Raw genomic sequence first — 23,203 nt, forward strand, 5'->3', positions numbered from 1 at the left:
GCCCTAGTCCAGGAAGATCCCACATGCTGCAGAGCAACTAAGCCCGTGAACCATAACTACTGAAACCTGCGCGCCCTAGAGCCCGTGCTCCACAACAAGAGAAGCCACCACAACGAGAAGCCTGCACACCGCAAGGAAGAGTAGCCTCCACTTCCCGCAACTAGAGAAAGCCTGCACACAGCAATGAAGACCCAACGCAGCCAAAAATAAATAAATAAATTTATTTTAAAAATAAAATATATGTTGAAGAATTTACAATAAAATATGGATAGAATAGGTGAAAACGTGGGGTTAATTGAGGAGAGAGAAATGCTAAAAAAGAACTATAAGACAATTCTACAAGTGAAAAATACAATATCTGAAAAATCCACTGGATGGGCTTAATAACAGATGGACCCTGATGAAGACAAAATCAGTGAAACTTAACACAGGTCAACAGATAGTATTCAAATGGAAGCACCAAGAGAGAAAAAGAAAAACAAAAAACCAAAAAAAACCTGGGATAATATCAAGCAGTCTAATATACATGTAATTAGAATCTAAGAAGGAGAAGAGAGAATGAGCAGAAAAAAATATTTGAAGAAATAAAGGCTGAAAAATTTCCAAATTTGAATAAAAATTCAACCCACAAATCCAAAAGCCAGCAAACCCTCCATGGGGGGGAAAAATTCAGAGAATATCATGTCTATGCACATCATTAAAACTGATGAAGAGCAAAGATAAAAGGGAAGAACATAAAAGTAGTGAAAAAAAGGTAGGAAAGGAGGAACAAAAAAAAAAAGAAAAGTTGGTGTAAAACAAAGGAACAAACAGAAAGACATGTCACATCTGGGGAAAGAATAAGAATTAGCTGACTTCTCATCTGAAACAATACAAGCCACAAAATCATGGAACATCTTTAAAGTGCTTAAAAGAAAAAACAGTCACCCTAGAATTCTATATTCAGTAAAAGATTCTCAAATAGGAAGACCATATAAAGACATTTTTAGATCACCAAAGCTGTGAGAATTCATCATCAGAACACCCCCACTACAGGAAATGCTAAATGACATTCTTTAGGCTGAAGGGAAATAATGTCAGTTAGAAACTTGGAACTTGGTGGTGGGATGAATTGGGAGATACTGATTGACATATATACACTGATATGTATAAAATAGACAACTAATAAGAACCTGCTGTATAAAAAATAAATAAAATAAAATTCAAAAGTTCAAAAAAAAAACTTGGAACTAAAGGAAGGAATGAAAAGTGCTTGAATTGGTAAATGTGTGCAAAGATGAAAGGCTCGTTTTTTTTTCCTTTTCTTAATTTCTTATAAGACAATTTACTGTTAAAAGCAAAAATAAGAACAATGTATTATGGGGTGTATAAGATGTAAAGTGAAAAGCATGATGACAATACACAAAGAATGGGAAGAGTAAATGGGAAAATAAGGCTTTCAAATTATATGTGAAACAGTATAGTAATAATTCAACTGTGACATGTGAAAAAGGCATATTGTAATAGCTAGAGCAACCACTAAAAACAAATGAAACAGCTAAAAAAGTCATTAGAGGACATAAAATAGAATACTAAATAAACTGCACAATCCAAAAGAAGGCAGGAGAGGAACAAATAAACAAAAGAATAGATTTGACAAACAGCAAACAAAGAACAAGAATATACACTTAAATCCCACCACATCAATGATTATGTAACTGTAAATGTCCTAAGCAAGCACAACCCAGCTATATTTTAGAAGGTCACACTTTAAATATAAAGGCACAAATAAGTTAAAAGTAAAAGAATGAGGGACTTCCCTGGTGGCACAGTGGTTAAGAATCTGCCTGCCAATGCAGGGGACACGGGTTTGATTCCCTGGTCCAGGAAGATCCCACATGCCACGGAGCAACTAAGCCCGTGTGCCACAACTACTGAGCCTGCACTCTAGAGCCCACGAACCACAACTACTGAGCCCGCATGCCACAACTACTGAAGCCCATGTGCCTAGAGCCCGTGCTCCACAACAAGAGAAGCCACCACAATGAGAAGCCCACGCACCACAATGAAGAGTAGCCCCCACTCGCCACAACTAGAGAAAGCCCAGGCGCAGCAACAAAGACCCAATGCAGCCAAAAATAAATAAATAAATAAATTTTAAAAAAGAAAGTAAAAGAATGAGAAAAAGCTATCCTATACCAACAATAACTAAAAACACTGGAGGAGCTATGTTAAATCAGACAAAGTGGGCTTAGGAAAAAGAATATTATGAGGCATAAAGAAGAGACATTTCGTAATGATAAATGGTCAGTCCATCAAGAAGACAACAATCCTATGTGTTTATGCACCTGATAACAGAATTCAAAATAAATAAAGCAGAGTTGACAGAACTAAAGGGAGATATAGATGAAACTATAATAATTAGAGATTTTAACACTCCTCTCAGTAAATGACGGAACAAGTAGACAAAAATTCATCAAGGATATAGATTTGAACAACCTGTCAACCAACTTAACCTAACTGACATTTGTAGAGCACTATACCTAACCACTGCAGCATATAAATTCTTTTTTTTTTTAGATTCTTTTTTAAAGTAAACTTTTTATTTTGAGATTACAGATTTATTATATAATTTTAATTGTAGATTTACATGCAGTTGTAAGAAATAATGCAGAGATCCCATGTACTCTCTACTGGGGGTAAAACAGAGTTTTAATTGGAAAGGGGCACAAGGGAACATTCTGAGATGGTGGAAATGCTCTATATCTTGATTTGGTTACATGGTATATACATATGTCAAAATAGAACTATGTACTCCCTTAAGTGTATTTTCCTATATGTAAATTACAACTCAATTTTAAGAAATTTAATCTTATCCCAGTGCTAAGAATCCCACCAGTTTTTGACAAATGTCAGTCAGGTGGTAAGAATTCCAGATAAGTGGAATGTAGATATAAGATACCTCTTCAAATAATTAGAATATTCTTACTTCTTCCATATTACCAGAAATAACCCTGGAATACATTTCAATCCTAAAAGATGTTCGCATCTGAATTAACAGAGGAAACTGGGATTGTAAACAGCTAAAAAAAATCACCGAGCAAGTAAATACAGGAGATGAGTTCAAATCCTGTACCATCTAATTTCAGAACCCAAGTTCTCACCTAAAACTCTTCTGTCCTCGAATAACATCTCCTCTTTAACAGTCTTCCTTTCTCGTTTATTCTACAGTTTTCCTTCTGTTTCACCTATGCTTCTACCAGGTGGTAAGGACACAGTTTCCACACCCTGTTGTAACCGCCCAGCCTGTCTAATGTGTATGCTCTGTGGCCTGACCATTTCTTCTCTTCTCACGTCTTTGCTTGCAGTTTGACCTCTGCTCCAGACACTATTCTAAGGGCCACCTCATGAAGTGATAGATGTACCTCACTAAAAAGGTCAAAACTTTATTCTCACTAAGTTTGTTTTTGAGTATGAAATACTCATAAAAATTGAGGTTTATCAGACTTCCCTGGTGGCGCAGTGGTTAAGAATCCGCTTGCCAATGCAGGGGACATGGGTTCCATCCCTGGTTCGGAAAGATCTCACATGTCACGGAGCAACTAAGCCTGTGCACCACAACTACTGAGCCTGCGCTCTAGAGCCCACGAGCCACAACTGCTGAGCCCACAAGCCACAACTACTGAAGCCCACGTGCCTAAAGCCCGTGCTCCGCAACAAGAGAAGCCACCGCAATGAGAAGCCCGCACACGCAATGAAGAGTAGCCCCCGCTCGCCCCAACTAGAGAAAGCCCACATGCAGCAACAAAGACCCAATGCAGCCAAAAATAAATAAATAAATAAATTTTTAAAAATTGAGGTTTATCTTAGGTCCCAAGTTTTTAGGGGCTAGAATTTATATCACTCATTTTGCTTTCTCTACAAAAATTCGCACAACGTTAGATCTAGACGTTGGTTAGAAACAAGCGTTTTCTATGAGTAAGGAAACTGCTGCCACTGCGGCCCAGTTTTCTGTAAAAGACTAACTTGCACTGAGTTCCCTGGGTGAAATTCGTTAGCCTCAATATACCCCAACTCCCCAGAAAAGGGCAAGTTATAATCTTAAAAACCAAAAAGCATGTCAAGAAAGTGACAGGAAACTTCAACCCACTTGGGAGTCTGTTGTCCGGGTCCCGGGAGTCACTTCATCCTTTAAACTTTCTCCCTGGGTCTCATCAGCATCCTGAGACAGCAGAGCTGAGGAAGGAAAAGAGCCAGAAAGTTTGCATCTCCCCAAACCCCCCAAATAGAAAAACTGCCTGTAGATCTGCTGAATATGGCCCCTTTCTCAAAACATTCACAGAGGGACATTCAGAGCAACTCAAGAGCAGACTGGAGCCTCCTTAATGAGGAGGATCTGCAGGGCATTGCTTTGCGCATTAACGCTTTCCAATGGCCAGTGCTGGTACAAAAGCACAGACATACCAGGCCACTCCTTTGTTCAAAGGTTCCCGACAAGAAAGAAAAATACAAACACCTCCCATGGACTTCAAGGCACTCTATAATCTGCCTGAAGCACATTTCCCCAGCATTAGTTTCCTCTAACCACCATCCTTTATCTGTGGGACACATACACTGACCACATTCTTAACCCTTAGTTAGACTAGAACAGTCTCCATTCTCTGAACCACTCTTCAAGGTACCCACTTTTGTATCTTTTCCTCAATTCTTCCGTAAAAAAAGCTTAGACATCTTTTAAGGCCCGATTCAATGCTACCTGCTTTGTGAAATTTTCTCTGATAAGTACAATCAGAAGAATGTTTCCTGTCTCTTGTCTTCCAAAAGAATTTTACCATAGAATGTATTTAGGCTACTTTGTATTCTTTTGATCTGAGTATGTGTCTATCTCCATCAATTAATAATTAGCATTAGAGATCATTATTCATTTTTCCATCCATCAAGATGCTTAGCAAAGTCCCCTGCCTGACAGAGTTAGAATATAACAAATACAAGCTGGATTTGAAGTGTTATAGGTATGAACTAAGAGACCACATGAGACATACAAATTCCTCTGTCCACCCATCTATTCTGACCCAACCACCAAATACTGTGTAATCTTGGTTATGTTTCCCACTGAACTCATATATTTCAAGGTAAAATGAGAGTAACTAAGCATGTCATTCCTTCTTCCTGGCAGGAGATGAAAAGAAAGAAAAAAATATTGGTTTGGGGTTAAAATGACTGAAACTTGTGAAGGAAAACCACTGGAGGGCTTAAGAAAGTAGAAACCTTTGACCCCAATGTCTGTGAGTCACACTTACACACTTGGGAGCCGCTGGTGGGGAACACCCTGAATTCTGTCTTCCTGTCCTGTTCATTCGAGGACACGAGATGGGAGCAGCATGGCACACGTGTTGCAAAGATCCAGTGTCCAGAGCCCAACATTTTCTCTCACAGCTATCCCTTTCCCCTAAGCCATAAGCATGAGCCCCAAGGACCTCTTTTCCTCCAATTTTCTCCCCTAGAGACACCTCAATGATGTGTGTACCTATCCTTCTGCAAGCAAACTGAGACCCCTTCCTCTACCTCCATCCCCTCCCTCCATCAGCCTCTCTCACCTTCTTCTTCAAACATCTTGGTCACGTCCTCCCACAGGGGCGCCCCTTCCTTGGCCTTCTGTGGATGGTGCAACTTCACCCAGGTGCTGGCCTCAGTGGGCAGGGTAATCAGGAGCTGCTGTAGCATGATGATGCCACCCGACTGGCCTTGTCCACTTCTGGGGAGGACACTGCCAGAGCCTCTGCTGAGACGCCTCACAGTTGTATGGTCCTCCTCTGATCACAATCTCCTGCCCTCAGGACTTTGGCCTGAGGACTTTGGTCCCTGCGGCACCAGAACCTGGGGGCTCCTAGAGGCTAATGTGGCTTTAACAGCCCTGAAAAAGTGACTCCTTTCTGAAATTAAGTACTGCCTGCTTGGGAGGCGGCCGGTTGAGTAGGTCTGAGTACATGCCTCTTCATATTCTTCTAGAGGAGCAAAAGGCAGGAGAGGAGGGACCCAGAAAACTGATCATACAGCTAGAACTCCAGAACTTGTGGAAATATATTTAAAACTGCAAAAGATCCGAAAACAAAGATGTGGCATCAGTGTGGAAGTAAGTATAATCGGTGCTTTGGATGCGGCTTTAATTTCCAGTTCTATACACACTTTCATAAACAGCCAGTGACACACAAACACCAAGGATACACAAACATACACAGTCCCTGCCTTGACTTCCTTCCTTGTAAGCTGCATGCATCTTCTGCCTGGATACAGACGTGGGAGTTAAGAGGGCAAGTTGAGAAACCAGACAGCCTGGGTTAGAATCCTGACACTTGCACTTCAAAGCTCTAAGACACTTCAATTCCCTGAGCTTCAGTCTCATCATCTAGAAAATGCAGATAATAAATGTACTTCATAGGGCTGTAACAATGTTGGGAATACAGTGCCTTCATAGACATTATTAGAAACCTTTTGCTTTAATGTTGCAATCATAGCATTACCTTTTAAAATTATTTTTTAAAAACAATTACAGATCTGAATTTAAACTTCAAGTATCTCAACTGATGGAATAATCACATAGCTGTTTTCACACGGGCAAGTAGTGACAGACACAGCACCACCCACGTGGATGCCCAGAAGCTGGCATGTCCTTTTAACCTCTGGGTTAAGATACAACCTGCTTTCAGAAATGTTCAACTGGGGGAGAGGGGTATGTCTTCAAACGGAGGAAATATAGTACTTTGAATATAATGAGGACTATTGCATAACTGTTTGTAGCAGGAAAATTTGGAAACAGCCCAAATTCATCATCTCATCGAAACCCCTGGCATCTGGACATGTGCCTCCACAGCGACCAGGTCCAGTGTATCCCGGCCCCAAGAACAGTCCTAGTCCTAGCTCCCTGGAAAGGGAGCTGGCCTAACTTTTTGGAGTTTGTGCGGCAGGCTTCTTCTTGTTTTCAGCTGTGACTGCTGCAGAGAAAGGAACAGCATCCTATGGCTAGGAGCATGTGGAAAATATCCTAACCCTGATTAAATAGAAAGTAAAATGGCTTGTTACCAAAGTGAGGAAACTTTCGAATCTTATGAAATGGTTAAAAACAGAGAAGCTTCATTTCGAGATGCCCCTTCTCACTGCTCCCAGACGTGCCTCCCTCGGACTTAGAGACTTGCAGACACAGGCAGCTTAGCTTCCTACTCACCAGACCGGCCTTGGACGCTGGCAGGACGAGAGATGGGGGCGTGAGAGAGCCCGTTCTTGAGGCTTTCAGCTCCAGAGGGTGTCTCTTTAGAGAAGGGCCGTGGGTGACGGATTTTGTTCTTTCCCGGCCTTTTATAGACAGACCACATCCCCACCCAACACAATGATTCTTTTAAAAACGCCCAACGTTCACGCAGGCTTCCTTCGGAAGCTCAGAGGACTATCGGCCTCCGGACGGGACCGGGGAATCTTTTCCAAATTCCCAAGAGACGGCCTAGGGCGGGTGCTGCGGCACCAACTGAACCCACCGCCCCTCCAAGGTATCCTTTCCCGGCCGCACCCCCGGGAGCGGGGCTTTGGGGGCCACAATGCGAGGGGTGCCCAGAACCGGCTTCCCGCAGACCCGAGCGAGGATACAGCTCGCCGGCCGCTGCTTTGATGCCGGCCCGGTGGCAGCAGCCAGGCCCACCGGCGCCCAGCCTCCTGGGCCGCAGCCCGGGTGTCCCGGCGCCTCCACCCTCCCGGCGCGCCGTGGCCTTTGCCCGTGTCCCGGTCGCTCTCGCCCGGGCCCTGGCGGGTTCGGGGTGCGGCCCCAGATGCTGCGGTGCAGCCACAAACCCCGGCGCCCGCCCTTCTTCCGGCGGCTCAGCACGCCTGGCCGCCCGCTCCGCCCACGGGGAGCCGCGAGGGCCCCGCCCTCTTCAGGGAGGCAGGCGCTCCGGAAAACCCGGAACCCGGACTAAGCCGGACTCCCCCACGGCACGCGTGTCCCCAGGGCTGCCAGACCCTGGTCAGCGGCCACCCAGGCGGACCGCCTGCGTTTCCTGACTGTGGTCCCAAGAGACTAGGTGGCCCGCCCAGCTCTTCTGGTGGGGAAGCCCTTTCTCTGTCGTTCATTCGTTCATTTATTCAACTATCTTCTGAGTGCCTAGATCTGCCACACATTGTTACAGGCTCTGGGGAGATACCAGTTATCAAAACGCAGTCCCTGCTTTCTTGGATCTTAATTCTGGCAAAATTAAATAGATAATAATAATGTAGAAAGGGAATATTGCCTGCCATTCCAGTAAACAACGAATTGCCTGCCATCAAGCCATCAGCCACTGCAGCCCTCCACTAAGGGGAATTCAGGATGGGGACAAACAGGAAACACTCTGCACTCTGGATACTGGCCCTAGATAGTTAAGATGCGTATCTAAGGAATAATTTCAATGAGCCCAGACTCTTGCATCTTCCCATAGATAGGAAAGCACTAAAATCATTAAGATTTTTTGAGATGTCCGTAGATTAACAGTAATCTTTTTATGTTTGACTACATGTCTTTCTTCAGCAAAAAATCCTATGTATCCTGGCTCCTCCCTTACCTCTTCAAAGCAGTTCCTCAGAGCTATCTGAGAGGCTGTCTCCCAGGCTATAGTCCTCAGCAAGTTCCCCAAATGAAACTTAACATGCAACTTTTAGGTTGTGCACTTTTCTTCAGCCCACGATAAATAGAAAAATAAAGAGATAATCCCCCAAGTGATGGTAAGGGCTATGAAGAAAAAGGAGGCAGCGTGTGGAGAGGGCGATAGGCAATGACTGGAGTTCCTCTTTCTGGTAACAGTGGGCTAGCGTCTTTATATCAACCCACCTCAGGAAATGACAAATTAAAAAATAAAACTCTGGAATACATGCAGAGTATGTGAAGTTCTTAAAGGAATGTATTAATTTGCTAGGGCTGCTACAACAAAATACCACAGACTAGGTGGCTTAAATAACAGAAATTTATTTTCTCACAGTTTTGAAGGCCAGAAGCCCAGGATCCAGGTCTCAGCAGGACTGGTTTCTCCTGAGGCCATTCTGCTTGGCTTACAAATGGCTCCCTTCTCCCTATGACCTCACATGGTCTTTCCTCTGTGTGCTTTCATGCCCCTAGTGTCTCTCTATGTGTCCAATTTTCTTCTTCTTTTTATAAGGACACTTCTTAAAATCTCCTCATATGAAGATTGGATTGGATTAGAGTATACCCCAATGCCTCATTCTAAATTAATCACCTCTTTAAAATGACCAAGCTTAAACACTTGAATATGTGATTAAATACAGTCACATTCTGAAGTACTGGGGGTTAGGATTCCAACATTTGAATTTTAGGGGGATGCTATTCAGCCCATAGCAAGCTGTCTAAGAGATGGCATGATATTAGGGAATTGCCAGACCAAAAGCTGGAAAGCCAGGATCCAGGGACATGATATGACTTGGAAGATGCCTTTGCTGAGGGTATTTACCTAACTGGAAAATTATAATTTTTCACTTCAGAGAAGAAAAAATAAATAAAATACAGTGTGTGGGGAGTGAAACAGAAGACCCTCTGTATAATAACTGGGACCCCAAAGGGCTATACACTCAGGAGAAGAATGAATTGGAAGTGGAACAGCTTCAGGGGAATTTACAGGCTAGTGTCAAATTGCCTGTCCAAGTCTTGATTTTGGTTTAAGGTGGGCTCTAACTGAGATGCTATCAGATGCCTGGCAAAAACAAATACAAATCCTCTCTGGAGGAAAGCATTATAATTATAGGCCTTAGCTTGTTCCTACATGTAAGTTTTTGTAGAAATGGTGAGTACAGAGTTAAAGATAAGCCGGTACACAGGGAAACTAGACTCCTAGTGAGTATTTCAGCAGAAACACAAACAACAGAAATAGACCTACAAAGACAACTGCTTTTGGAATTACCAGATGCAAAGTATAAAACAATTTATGTTTTCTTTGTTTAAAGAAATAAAAGATAACTCAGACAGTTTTGGCAGATACCTGGAAACTATAAAAAGTGATATAACATATTTTTAAAAAACTAAATAGAAACTCTATGACAAAGAAATACAGTAACAAAATTAAGAATTCATTGAATGCATATAATGGCAGATTAGACATAGATGAATAGAGAATAAATGAAATGGAAGGTAGGTCAGAAGAGATTATCTAGAATGAAGCATTAAGAAACAAAAGGATGAAATATATAGAAGAGAGAATAAGAGACATAGATGTTACAGTGAAAAGATCTAGCATAAGTTTAAGAGGAGAGACAGAGACAGTATTTGAAGAGATAATGGCTAAATATTTTTTAATACCTGTGAAAGCAAACAGATCACAGATTTAAGAAGCCAAATAACTCTCTAATGAGTTAAATAAAGAGAAATCTACACCTAGACACATCATAGTGAAACTGAAAAAAACTAAAGACAAAGAGAAAATCTTAAAAGTGTCTGTGGTAGTTTTAAAATATGCCCATTCCTTCCTCCCTCTCCCCTTGAATGTGAGTCAGACTAACTTCTAAAGAATAAAATGTGGGATTCCCTGGCAGTCCAGTGATTAAGATTCCATGCTTCCACTGCAGGGGGCGTGGGTTAGATCCCTGGTCTTGGAACTAAGATCCCACATGCCATGCAGAGTGGCAAAAAAAAAAAAAAGAGTGGAATGTGGTGGAAGTGACAGTATGTGATTTCAGATTGCCACTTCTGCTTTGCACACTCTTTGATTGCTTGCTCTGAGGAACTTGCCAGCCATTTGAGTTAGCTATCTTGGAAGTGTATCCTTTAGCCCCAACCAAGACTTCGGATGACTCCAATCTCAGCTGACATCTTACTGCAACTTCATATTGACTGAATTCTGAGCCAGAATCTCCCAACTAAGCAGCCTCTGAATTACTGACTCATTAAAAAATGTGAGATTAAAAAATGTTTATTTTTTTAAGCCATTAAGTTTTGGAGTTACTTATTATGCAGATATTCCTAATTAATACAGTGGCAAATTTTGATAATTGGCACAAGCAGCATTGTGACAGCTAACTTATCATCTGTGATAATGGAAGCCAGAAGACAGTGGGATGAAATCTTCAGTGTGTTGTGAGGAAATAATTGACAACACAGAATTCAATGCAGAATTTTAAAAAAATCTTTCAAGAATAAAGGAGAAATAAAGACATTTTCAGACCAAAAAAATGAGAGAGTTTGCCACCAACAGACTACATTAAAGAAAATTTTCAAGGCTGAACTTTAGGCAGAAAGAAAATGATTCCAGACAAAAGGACAAAAATGTAAAAAGGAACAAAGAAAAAAATATGTGACTATAAAGGAGCATTAATGATGTAGAGTAAAAATCTTAATAATTTGTGAGGTTAAAAAAATAGATTTGGAGATACAGGGATATATGTATATGTATAGCTGATTCACTTTGTTATAAAGCAGAAACTAACACACCATTGTAAGGCAATTATACTCCAGTAAAGATGTTTAAAGAAAAAGATTTAATATCCAAAAACAACGGCATAGAGATTGGGAAGAGGGTGAATTGAGTTAAAGTATTCTAAGTTAAAGTGTTATAGTTAAAGTGCTCTAAGGACTATTGTAGACAAGAGTAGAGGTATTCATTAACATACATTCTGATAAGTAGAAAATGTATATTGTTAGCCAGTAGACTTATATTACTGAATATGAAAACCTATTATAAAGTTATAGTATCAGTAATTAAGACAATGAGGTAGGTATTGGTGCAAGAATAGATAAACTGACAAAGGAACAAGAGTCCAAATTCAGACCTACATATAGACCATCACCTGATTTAGAAAAAGGGTGGAGGAAAAGAAGGTCTTTTAAATAAGTTGGTGATGGGTCAGTTGGACCTTTATATTGACCTCTACTTTACAACATAAACAAAAATCAGTCCTGATGAATTTCAAATCTAAATGTGATAGATAAAACAAAATTTTTTAGAAGAAAGTAGGAGAGTATTTTTACAACCTTGAACTGGCCATAGATTAATTACATGGAATAAAAGTGCTAAACATAAAGGACAAAATTAATAAGTTAACCCAGATTAAAATCAAGGACCAGAGATTTCAGGTATTTTTGGTGAGGGTATAAATTGGTACAACTATTTCAGAAAAGCATTTGGTAGTAGCATTTACTGAAGCTGAACAATATGATCTAGCAATCCTATCCTTTGTTATATAACCAACAGAAATGGATACATGTATTTACCAAAAGACATATACTAGAATGTTCATAGAACATTCTTTATATTAATCCCAAACTGGAAACCACCCAATGCCTATCAGCAGTGGACTGAGCAAATAAATATTGCTATATCATACAATAGAGTACACACAGCAATGAAAATAGAGACTAGAACTACACACAACAATATTGATGAATCTCACAAATATAGTATTGAGCAAAAGAAGCCAGATACAAAAGAATACATGTAATTTTATTTAAATAAAGTACAAAAACAGGTGAAATTAACCTATGGTGTTAGAAGTTACCTTTTAGAGGATAGTGACTGGAAGGGAGCACTGCTTCTGGATGGCTATAATTTGTTCTTAACCTATGAGCTGGTTACACAGATGTGTTTAACATTTTGAAAACTCATTAAGATATTTATCTCTATATATGCACTTTTCTGTATGAGTATCATAATTTAATAAAGTTTCTAAAAAATGCATGTTGCAAAGCAGAAATAGACACACAGACGTAAAGAACAAATGTATGGATACCAAGGGGGAAAGGGGTGGGGTGGGAGGAATTGGGAGATTGGGATTGACACATATACACTATTGACACTATGTATAAAATAGACAACTGAGGGGAACCTACTGTATAGCACAGGGAACTCTACTTAATGCACTGTGGTGTCCTAAATGGGAGGGAAATCCAAAAGGGAGGGGATATATGTATATGAATGGCTGATTCATTTTGCTGTGCAGTAGAAGCTAACACAACATTGTAACGCAACTATTCTCCAATAAAACTTAGTTTAAAAATTAAAAAAAAAAGCATGTTGTAACATTCAGGGTAACCACTAAAAGAACAGAAGTAGAATATCTAAATTCAAACCTAGTAAAGAGGGGGAAAGAAGTGATAATATATAATCAACCCAAAAGAGAATAGCTATAAGTGGGGAGCTATTTTATACAGGGTAACTCAGGAAGATCCCTCTGATGAGATGCTATTTGACCAGAGACCTGAAAGAAGTCAGGAAATGAGCCACATTTATATCTGGAGAAAGAGCATCTTAGAGAAGGCGAAGGCCCTGAGGTGGGAGCAGGGATGGGCATATGCATGGACCAGCAAGAAATGCTGTATTGCTTAAGGCAAATCATAGTGAGAACATAAGTCATATGGGTACTATCTGGAGAATAAACTGTAGGGGATGCAAGTGTGCAATAACCCACTGTGAAAGAAAATAGTGAACTAAATTAAGTGGCAGCAGTGGTGGTGATGAGAAAAGATATATTTTGAAGATAGAGCCAACAGAATTTTCTGAGGGATTGAGGAGTCAAGATCATTCTGATTGGGCAATTGGATGCTCCCATTTACTGAGACAGGAAATACTGGAAACGGAGCAGGTTCAGAAACAGACTTGTTAAATTTGAGATGCCTAATACACATCCAAGAGTCAATTATGCACTTGGAATTAAGAGTCTGAAGTGCTGTTTGGGGTCAGAAACATGAATTTGGGTGCGCAGTGATCTGAATGTGTCCCCTCCAAATTCATATATTGAAATCCAAAATACCCAATTGACAGTAGTTAAGAGGTGGGGCATTGGGAGGCACTTAGGTCAGGGGGGTGGAACCCTCATGAATGAGATTAGTGACCTTAAAAAAGAGCCCACTGGGCTCCCTACCTCCTTCCACCATGTGAGAACACAGGGAGAAGTCGGTAGTCTGCAACCCAGAAGAGGGCTTTCACCAGAACCTGACCATGCTGCTATCCTGATCTTGGACTTTCAGCCTCCAAAATTGTGAGCAATAAATTTGTGCTATTTATAAGCCACCCAGTCTATGATATTTTTCTTATAGCAACCGGAACAGACTAAGGGTCCGTTAGTAACAGACCGTTAGTAACGGCGGGAGAGGGAAAGGGAGTTTGTTCTCTGGTGTCTCTTCTTTTAAGGGCACTAATTCCATCATGAAGGTCACTCTCATGACCTCATCTAACCCTAATTACCTTCCAAAAGCCCTTCTCCAAATACAATCACATTGGGTGTTAGGGCTTCAACATACATATTTTGAAAAGAAACTTTTAGAAAAATGAAGGTAAATAGAGGAAACTTACCTGTGTTTTGAAATCAACTACATATATTTTCATTAAAATGTCTCATCAGAAGGGGCTTCCCTGGTGGCGCAGTGGTTGAGAGTCCGCCTGCCAATGCAGGGGACACGGGTTCGTGTCCCGGTCCGGGAGGATCCCGCGTGCCGCGGAGCGGCTGGGCCCGTGGGCCATGGCCGTTGAGCCTGTGCTCCGCGGCGGGAAGGGCCACAACAGTGAGAGGCCCGTGTACCGCAAAACCAAAAAAAAAAAACAAAAAAAAAAAAAACCAAAATGTCTCATCAGAGAAATTAAAAGACACGTGAATGTCACACACAGCCCAGCTCCTGTCCCAGCAGTTTAACCCATCCAGCATTTCAACTGCTTAGCTGTGCAACCTTGGGCATATCATTTATCCCCTCAGATCTTCAGTGTCTTCATTTATAAAATGGGGGAAAATAATAGTATCCATTTCATAGGAATGATGCCATTTAAATAAGGTCATCTCTGTAGATGTACAGAGTGTGTTTGGCACAATCAGTTGAAAGAGGGTGACAAACAATGAGGGGTATTTGGATAATTGACTAGAAATTTGGAAAGCAGAAGCATTTAGATCCTCAATTGCATCAGATGTAAAAACATAAACTCAAAATATAGGAAACAACCTTTTCAGTGATACCAAGACTAACAATAGTCATACAAATAAATTATATATGAAGGGATGAGTTAAACTGGAGTGGGGGGCTGTTGAAGGGGTGGAGCCTGGCTTCCCCCGGGAGAGGGGCTGCACATGCCACCATTCAGTCTCCATTTCAGCCCTGTTTCTTACCCCTGTCTCTTCTGTGTCTGGTGTCTCTGATTCCAGAGCAAATTGTCCTTCTCCAGAGAATAAACTCTAGTCTCCTTTGGGATGAAGGAAGGTGGTAATGTAAACTCTTTTACAAAAACAAAGATAAAGTCATGTAGTTAATCAGCCCTACTTAACTGCATTTTAAACAAATTAACTTAAAAATACGCTTCTATCTTAAAAGTATGTCAGTTATTATTCACCATTCTTAGAGGCTTATAAATTCTGATCCATTTGCAAAGAAAAAAAAAGGAAATGGAAAGGTTTCCTCACCTATAAAATCTAGGTGAGACAGTATAGGAACTGCCTTTCTCTACTGTCATCATAGATACGTAATTCAATTCAGTTCAAATCAAAGCAATTCAACAAATATTTCTTGAGTCCCTACTGTGTGCCAGGCACTATTCTAGGCACTTATGATACACTGGCAAACAAAACAGATCCCTGCTCTCATGGAGCTTACATATTAGTAAGGGGAGACAATAGTAAATAATAAGCATAGTAAATATGTAAATTATCTAATATGTTAGGTGATATGTGATATGGACAAAGAAAGAATAGAACAAATTAAGGGGGGGTTGGGAATATTGAAGTTAGGGGGTAAGGGACAGGTTGCAGTATTAAGTAGCATGTTCAGAACAGGCTTTAGTGAAAAGGCAACATTGAGCAAAGATGAGAAGGGAAGGGTAGGATGTCTGAAGGAACAGCTAGTGCAAAGGCTCAATGGCAGGAAGAGGTTGGAGTTCAGAAGAAAGGTCTAGGCTGGGGACGTGAATTTGGCAATTAAACAGAGATAGTATTTTAAGCTATAAGACATTATATGAGATCACTGAGGCAGGGACTCACTGAGGCAGAGAAAATTGATTGTCATGCCTTTCACTAAAAGAAGCAATCAGAGAAACCCAAATTCTTGGGAAATCTAAGACCATAGAAACATGGACAAACATATATAAGGAACAGTGAGCATTCTCACTCTGTCCTCTGCCCATCAAAGTCATACAGGACCTAAGAGTTAGAAGCCAGTTGTTTTTTGTTTTTTTTAAAGTAAATATACTAATAGAAAATATCTAGAGATAATGGTATATATTCTGGATTAACAGCTTTACTTTTGATAGTTCACACAATGCTCAGGCAGTTGAATTGTTTGTTCTTCCATTTAAGAGTAAGAAGTTGAACTTGACCAATCTTCAACTATGTTTGGAAGGATGCAGTATTTATAAATACAGTGAAGTACTATGAATCAACTCCTCCACTTCTTCTCTCATACTTCCCTGCCTCAGTTTGGCCCGTGGTCACTTTCTCCCTGGTCCTCTTTGGTGGGTCTCTAGATGTGTTTTTCTGGGGCTATCTCAAAGACCCTCCCACTCAGCAGAAAGCACATTTTTGAATCTAATACTGTACATTTGGCAAATGGAAAGTCAAAAACAATTAAAATGGCAGCCACCAATCTTAATATATCTATCTTCAAAAAAACATCAATATGTATTAAGGAATTATGGCTTAATTTTCTTATGTGTAATAATGGCATTGCAGTTAAGTCTTAACAGAGTGGCGGTTATCTTTTAGAGATACATCTCAAAGCACTTGTGGATGAACAAAAAAGCATCATTATGAACTAAAGTCTGCATAAATATCTCCATAAATAATTCCTAGGTTTCCACAATAGCATCATAATTGTGATTTAAAAAAAATTTTTTTGCAACAAAATACCAAAGGAATTGGTAAGGAAATAAGATTTTTGGCATAGATATAAACAAACATACAAATCTGACATTAAATGACAGTCCATTGTCAGTATTAATCATTTTACATACTCTATAGCAGGAGTGGCAAACTACAACCCTTGGGCTAAATGCAACTCAAACTTGTCTTTTAAATAAAGTTTATTGGAACACAGCTACACCCATTCATTTGTCAGTGGTTCTCAAGTAGGAACTACCTTGCCCTCCAGGGGACATCTAGCAATGTCTGGGGAAAGTTTTGGTCATCACAATGGATGAGGGGACTACTGGCATCCAGTGGCCAGGGATGCTGCTAAACACCCTACGATGTACAGGATGGCTGCCCATAACAAAGTATCTGGCCCCAAAATATCAGCAGCACCAAGATTGAGATACCCTGATTTATATATTGCCTCTGGATGCTTTTGCACTAAAATGGTAGAGTTGAGTAGTTCTGACAGAGGCCATATGGCCTACAACACCTAACATATTTACTATCTGGCCCTTTATAGAAAAAGTTTGCCAATTCCTCTCTATAGAAAACCATAAAATATAAGTATCTCATGTATAGCACATTATCTATCAAGTCTAGAAAAATCCCTTTAACATTATTTCTTCTAGAAATGAGACAACTGACATTTTTATTTATACCTCTTCTAGCCATATAAAGAGCTATAGTAAAGATTATATTTTATTCTGATTCATTAAAGGGATATTTAAAACAGTGAATCTCAAAGCCAATCACAGATCACTGGCCTGTTGTGATGATTTCACTGGCCCACAGTGAAATGAGAAAAATAAAGACAAATTTGGGAGATTTCCATAAAGCTAAGTTAATTCAAATGTAAAGGCTGTTCTCTATGAATATATCCTTCCTGTATTTTTAAATATTAAAATGCCCTTTCTTTTCTGAAACAATGCAGATAATAGGTAGTTCTTTTTTTAATATGGCAAAATTAATAGTTGTAACATTGGGTCAAACCATTAAAAAATAATTATTGGTTCTTGAAATCCAAAAGTCAGAAAACCATAGATTTAGAGGTTTTTGCTCCGATTTGGGGATTCTTTGATGTTGAACATATTTCACATATCATTGCTGAAGGTATTTCTTAAATGTGTTTTGCAATGTCGAATGAGTGATGAACTACAGCTGAAGGCTTTTCCACATTCATTACAATCATATGGTTTTTCTCCAGTATGAATTCTCTGATGTTTAGCAAAGGAGGAATCATGCCTGAAGGCTTTCCCACAATGACTGCATTTATAAGGTTTCACTCCAGTATGGACTCTTTGATGGACAGAAAGATGTATTCTCTGGCTAAAGGCTTTCCCACATCCCTTACATTTATATGGTCTTTCCCCAGTATGAGTTCTCTGGTGTTGAGTTAGGTAAGTGCTGTGGCTGAAGGTTTTACTGCATACATTACAAATATAGGGTTTCACACCAGTATGAATAATCTCATGTTGCCTGAGGTGTCTAACCTGGAAAAATGTTTTTCCACAGTCTTTGCATGTAAAAGGTTTCTCTCTGACATGAGTTCTCAGATGCTGGATCAGCCCAATGCTCTGGCTGAATGCTTTCTCACATACACCACATTCATAGGGTTTCTCCCCAGTATGAATTCTAACATGTTGAGTAAGAGATGATGGATGTCTGAAGGTTTTCCCGCATTCTTTACACTCATAGGGTTTCTCGCCAGTATGGATTCTCTGATGTGGAATAAGGGATGAACTTTGGCTAAAGGCTTTTCCACATTCTTTACATCTGAAAGGTTTCTCTCCAGTATGAATTCTCATGTGTTCTGTAAGATGAATGAGCTGTTTGAAGATTTTTTCACAAATATTACATTCAAAGGTTTTCATTCTTGTATAATTCCTTGAGTGATTAATCAAACCTAAATTGTATCTACTTTTCCTTCTAGATATGTCATATTTATGGTGTCTTTTTCTTGGAGGATCTATTGGTCCTGGAATAACTTTTGAGCACACATTAATATTTTTCACACATCTGTTAGATTCTTGGCCTCTCTCCTGTGTGAGTGTTTTCTTGTGGATCAAGGGGATTTGCCCTGCACCCATTCCTTGGTTCTCCTCGTGGTTTTCTAACTTATGACATTTGGAGTCCCTTCCCAATGTGGAAACCAAGGTGCTTCCTCTTGTGGACCTTTCCATCATCAGGTCATGGTGTAATTCTTCCCATGAGATGTCACTCTTTAAGATTGACTCTTTGGTTTCTGTTTCATCCTCCAAGTCTGAAAGAAGTCCAAAAATATAAATAACTCATATTCACTGAACTTTAAAAAATAAATGGCCACAGTGAGAACAGGAGGGAAAAAAATATATATATACTAGGTACAGGGGGGTTGGACTGTCTTCAAATAGGATCCTGCCACCTAGAGAGCTGATGTGAAAGTAACAAGGTGGTCAACACAAAGAAGCTGTTAAAAGTATGTAAGGTGACTTTAAAAATTGGGAGGAGTTCATCCATGAGAATTGCAAGAGGAAATGGACTAAGATGAAAGCATCACTGGAAGGGCAAATATCAGAGATAAGACAAGGAGATAAGAATTCTAACATGATATCATCTCGAGCTTATATTTCTATGACAAAATTTTATTTACTTAGAAAAATTTAAGTATCTCATACTCTGTGCATGTTAAAATAAAACATCAAATAATATAGAAATGCATTAACTGAAAAAGGATAGCCTCTCTCAATCTCATCCCCATTTCCTTTAATCTCTTAGGATTTTGGAATGCATCTGTTCAGACATTTCTCAATAATATACACATGTGAATGTGTGCATTTGTGTATATATGGTCATAAATATACATTTCTACCCAAAAAAGGGGATCATGGAATACATATAGTTCGGCATCTGGTTTATTTTTTAAGCTCAATTATATGTCTGTACATTTAGATTTATCTCATTCTTATTAACAATTGTACTACATTCTACTTACAAACATATTTGTTTGACTTTACTAAAAAATATTTAGGTTGTCTCTGATTTTTCACTTTGTCATTATATGTAAGTTTGTGTACACTCCTGTCAATGTTTCATAGGATTTACTAAAAAGAAAGTATTGGGTATGAGTATGTGCTATCACTGAATATGGGTGCCCCTCCCTGCAAACTCACTGGATTTTTATCAATCTTCATAATTTCTGCCTACATAAGAGGTGAAAAATGATTTCTTAATTTGTGACAAAACATTAATTACACTGTAAACTCTTAAAAGATAGAGAATATGTATTTTATCCATAGTATACATGACACAGCATTTTTGGATGAGGGAGTTTCCTGGATTTTTACTCTCTATTCCTATCCAACCATTCTGGACCCTGTCATCCTAAAGCACCAATATTTCCAGTTCACGGCAAAATCTTAGTCCCCAGAATGTCTAACCTCATTTTAGTAATAGCACATACAAAGTACTTGGTAATAGCTGAATAAATTTTGGAGTGAACTCAAAAAGCAAGTAGAGATGTTTGGATTACTTACTACAGGGAATAAGAAGGCATTTAACTTTTCTTTTTAGGGTAAAAAAAAGATAAATGTGATATTTCAAGTGGTCAAATCTGGCAGTAACATTCAAAATGATTCAGAAAGAAAAGGAAGACATCAACAAATGCAACTAGAAATTACAGTAATTGGCATGGGATGATGGGAACCTGGCTTAGCAAGGTCAACAGAGATGAAGAGTAGAAGTGGACCTAGCAGGTAATATCAAAGAAAAAACCACGGAGAATGAGGGAAAAACAGAGTAGAAAGCATGATACATTCTTGCTGATACCATGATTTCTAGTCTCAGAGGCTAAAAGAACAGGAGGAGTCAGGATAAGAACTTTGTTTGAGAGAGAAGATAGCTTCTGTTTTTGGATATGCTGGGCTTGAAGTAACAACAGCATGTCTATATAGAGATGTCCCAAACACCAGGGATATGTGAGAATAGAGTTCATATGAACATATATGACAAAGATGAAAATATGGGGAATATAGATGTCAAAGGGATAGTTGAGACCATCATAACGCATTTGTGGGAGTTTGTGCAGAAACAGAACAGCAGTGTAAAAGACAGAGTCTCCTCAGGGATTGTGGCAGAGACTGTTGGCCATTCTGAAATCTCTTCTCCCTACTTCTGGACACACAACTATACTATATTTCTCAATCTTCCTTGAATTTGATTGAGTGAAGTGACAAAGGTCTCCCCCATTAAGTGAATGAGAGTGAAAAGTGATGTTAGCCATTCCAGTCTGGCCCGTAAAAACCACCCAAATGAACCCCTCTGTGCTCTTCTTCTACTGCTGGCCAAACTTAGTTGATGAGGAGGCCCTTGAGGATGATGGAACCACCATGTGGAAGGAATCTCTGTCCCTGAATTGTCAGGGGGAAAAGAACTGTCCACTGAACTAAACAGATCAAAACATGAGCAAGAAAGTCCTATTCTGTGTGAGCCAAACTTTAGAGTCTATATACTATAGTAGTTTAGCTTAGCCTAACAAAGGTGTCAATTATATATCTGCATTAAAAAAGGAGACTGATAAGAAGCATTGAAGAAGCAATAAGGAGATAGAGGAGACAAAAATTATTGAATTAGCTGGTGGAAGAAAAGATACCAAGAAGGTGGTGTGGTCTATATAACCTAATGCTGCCCTGCAGGACAGCACCATAAGAACACAAACGGTGGCAGCTTCCCTGGTGGCGCAGTGGTTAAGAATCCGCCTGACAATGTGGGGGACATGGGTTCAAGCCCTGGTCCAGGAAGATCCCACATGCCACGAAGCAACTAAGCCCGTGCGCCACAACTACTGAGCCTGAGCTCTAGAGCCCACGAGCCACAACTACTGAAGCCCCCGTGTCACAACTACTAAAGCCCATGCGCCTAGAGCCTGTGCTCCACAAGAGAAGCCACCGCAATGAGAAGCCCGTGCACCACAACGAAGAGTAGACCCCGCTCGCTGCAACTAGAGAAAGCCCGTGTGCAGCAACAAAGACCCAATGCAGCCAAAAATAAAATAAATAAAAATTTTTTAAAAAATTTAAAAATAAAAATGGGTTGTAATTAAAAAAAAAAAAGAACACAAACTGTGGAGTCAGAATGATTAGACAAATACTGATTCCCCAAGTAGTAGCTAAACAATCATGTACAGATTTCTTAACCTAAGAGTCTTCTTTTCCTCACTTGTAAGATGGGGTTAAAGTAGGCACAGGACTCGCAGAAGCCAGCTTGGAAAACAGTGTCATTATTACTGTTACATTATTACTGAAGTTGAAGAAGACTATTAAAAGCCATTGGATTTGGTAAGAAGGAATTCTGTAGTGACTTCTCAAAGAGTCATAAATTATCTGAAATAAAAGTTAAATTACACAAGTTAAAAAGAGAATCAGAATTGAAGATATGGTCATAAAATAAGATTTAGGAAAAAATTTTAAATGGAATCATCAGAGAAAGTGAAAGTCAGGATACAATAACATAAGGATCTGGTGAAGGGTACTGTCTTTATGAGGCGAGATTCATGGATAACTGAATGTACAGGAGAAAGAAACTATGATCAGGGTAAGATTTAGAATGCTGGAGAAAGCAAGAAAACCACAAATGTCAGGTCAGGAGAAATGGTGAAGGCCGCTAACCCTGATGAGAAAGGCATCTCTTTTCCTCTGACTCCAAAGAAACTAATGAGAAGAGGCAAGTGCAGGAAAGGGGGGACAGAGTGGTAATCAGGTTTCTTGTGGGTCTCACCCAGGTGGCTGCAACCTCCCCAGTGGCCTGAAGAAGGCTTTAAGCCGAACTCTCTGGCAAACATGACAAAGGCTCCATCTGCCTTGCTCTTACCTGGACTTGGACCTCCTGAAATCTCTCTCTCCATCAGCCATGGTTCTTCTCCCTTCTCCAACTGGGAAATCACACCAGGTTTGGAAAGCTGATACCCTGCTTGTGAAGAAGAAGAAAACTACATGTGCTGAGGTCAAAGAGTTATCCCAAGAATTTAAAGATAGTTCTTTGTTATTCAGGCCTTCTGGAGGGTAGAGTAGAAAGACCAGAGCAGAAAAGACCACAGCAATCCTGACTTGATGTTCAGAAGGAATTAGAAATCTCTAACACAGAACCCAAAGACCAAGCATACCACTTAACTTAGAAACAAAGATTGTTATTCCAATAGACAGGTTCTAGTTACAAGGGGAACCCATCCTTACCCACTGAGACCAGGTTCCCATAGTTCTCCAGCATCACCTCCCGGTACAGATTCCGGTGAGCAGGGGCCAGCTGCCCCCACTCCTCCTGGGTGAAGTCCACAGATATGTCTTTGAAGGTTAACAGTTCCTAGAACATCAAATATGTTCCTTTTCAGCCAGAGTTAGGAAGTTGT

General features: G+C 39.9%; 1 protein-coding gene across 1 annotated transcript in view; it reads right to left on the bottom strand.

The window, feature by feature from the left end:
- The window catches only part of LOC113621429 (uncharacterized), a 36,804-nt gene that overhangs the window by 6,974 nt on the left and 6,627 nt on the right, over positions 1-23,203 (bottom strand). The window contains exons 3-8 of the mRNA XM_027108275.1: positions 23,031-23,157; positions 22,669-22,767; positions 17,918-19,084; positions 7,618-7,799; positions 5,577-5,796; positions 4,130-4,215 (exon numbers count right to left, since the gene is read on the bottom strand). Coding sequence (XP_026964076.1) covers positions 4,130-4,215; positions 5,577-5,796; positions 7,618-7,799; positions 17,918-19,084; positions 22,669-22,767; positions 23,031-23,157 — 1,881 coding nt within the window. The remainder of the gene's footprint in view (positions 1-4,129; positions 4,216-5,576; positions 5,797-7,617; positions 7,800-17,917; positions 19,085-22,668; positions 22,768-23,030; positions 23,158-23,203) is intronic.

This window comes from Aethalodelphis obliquidens, unplaced genomic scaffold (assembly GCF_003676395.1).
Source record: "Aethalodelphis obliquidens isolate GAN/ISIS:26980383/991018 unplaced genomic scaffold, ASM367639v1 scaffold9, whole genome shotgun sequence".
Lineage (NCBI taxonomy): Eukaryota > Metazoa > Chordata > Mammalia > Artiodactyla > Delphinidae > Aethalodelphis > Aethalodelphis obliquidens.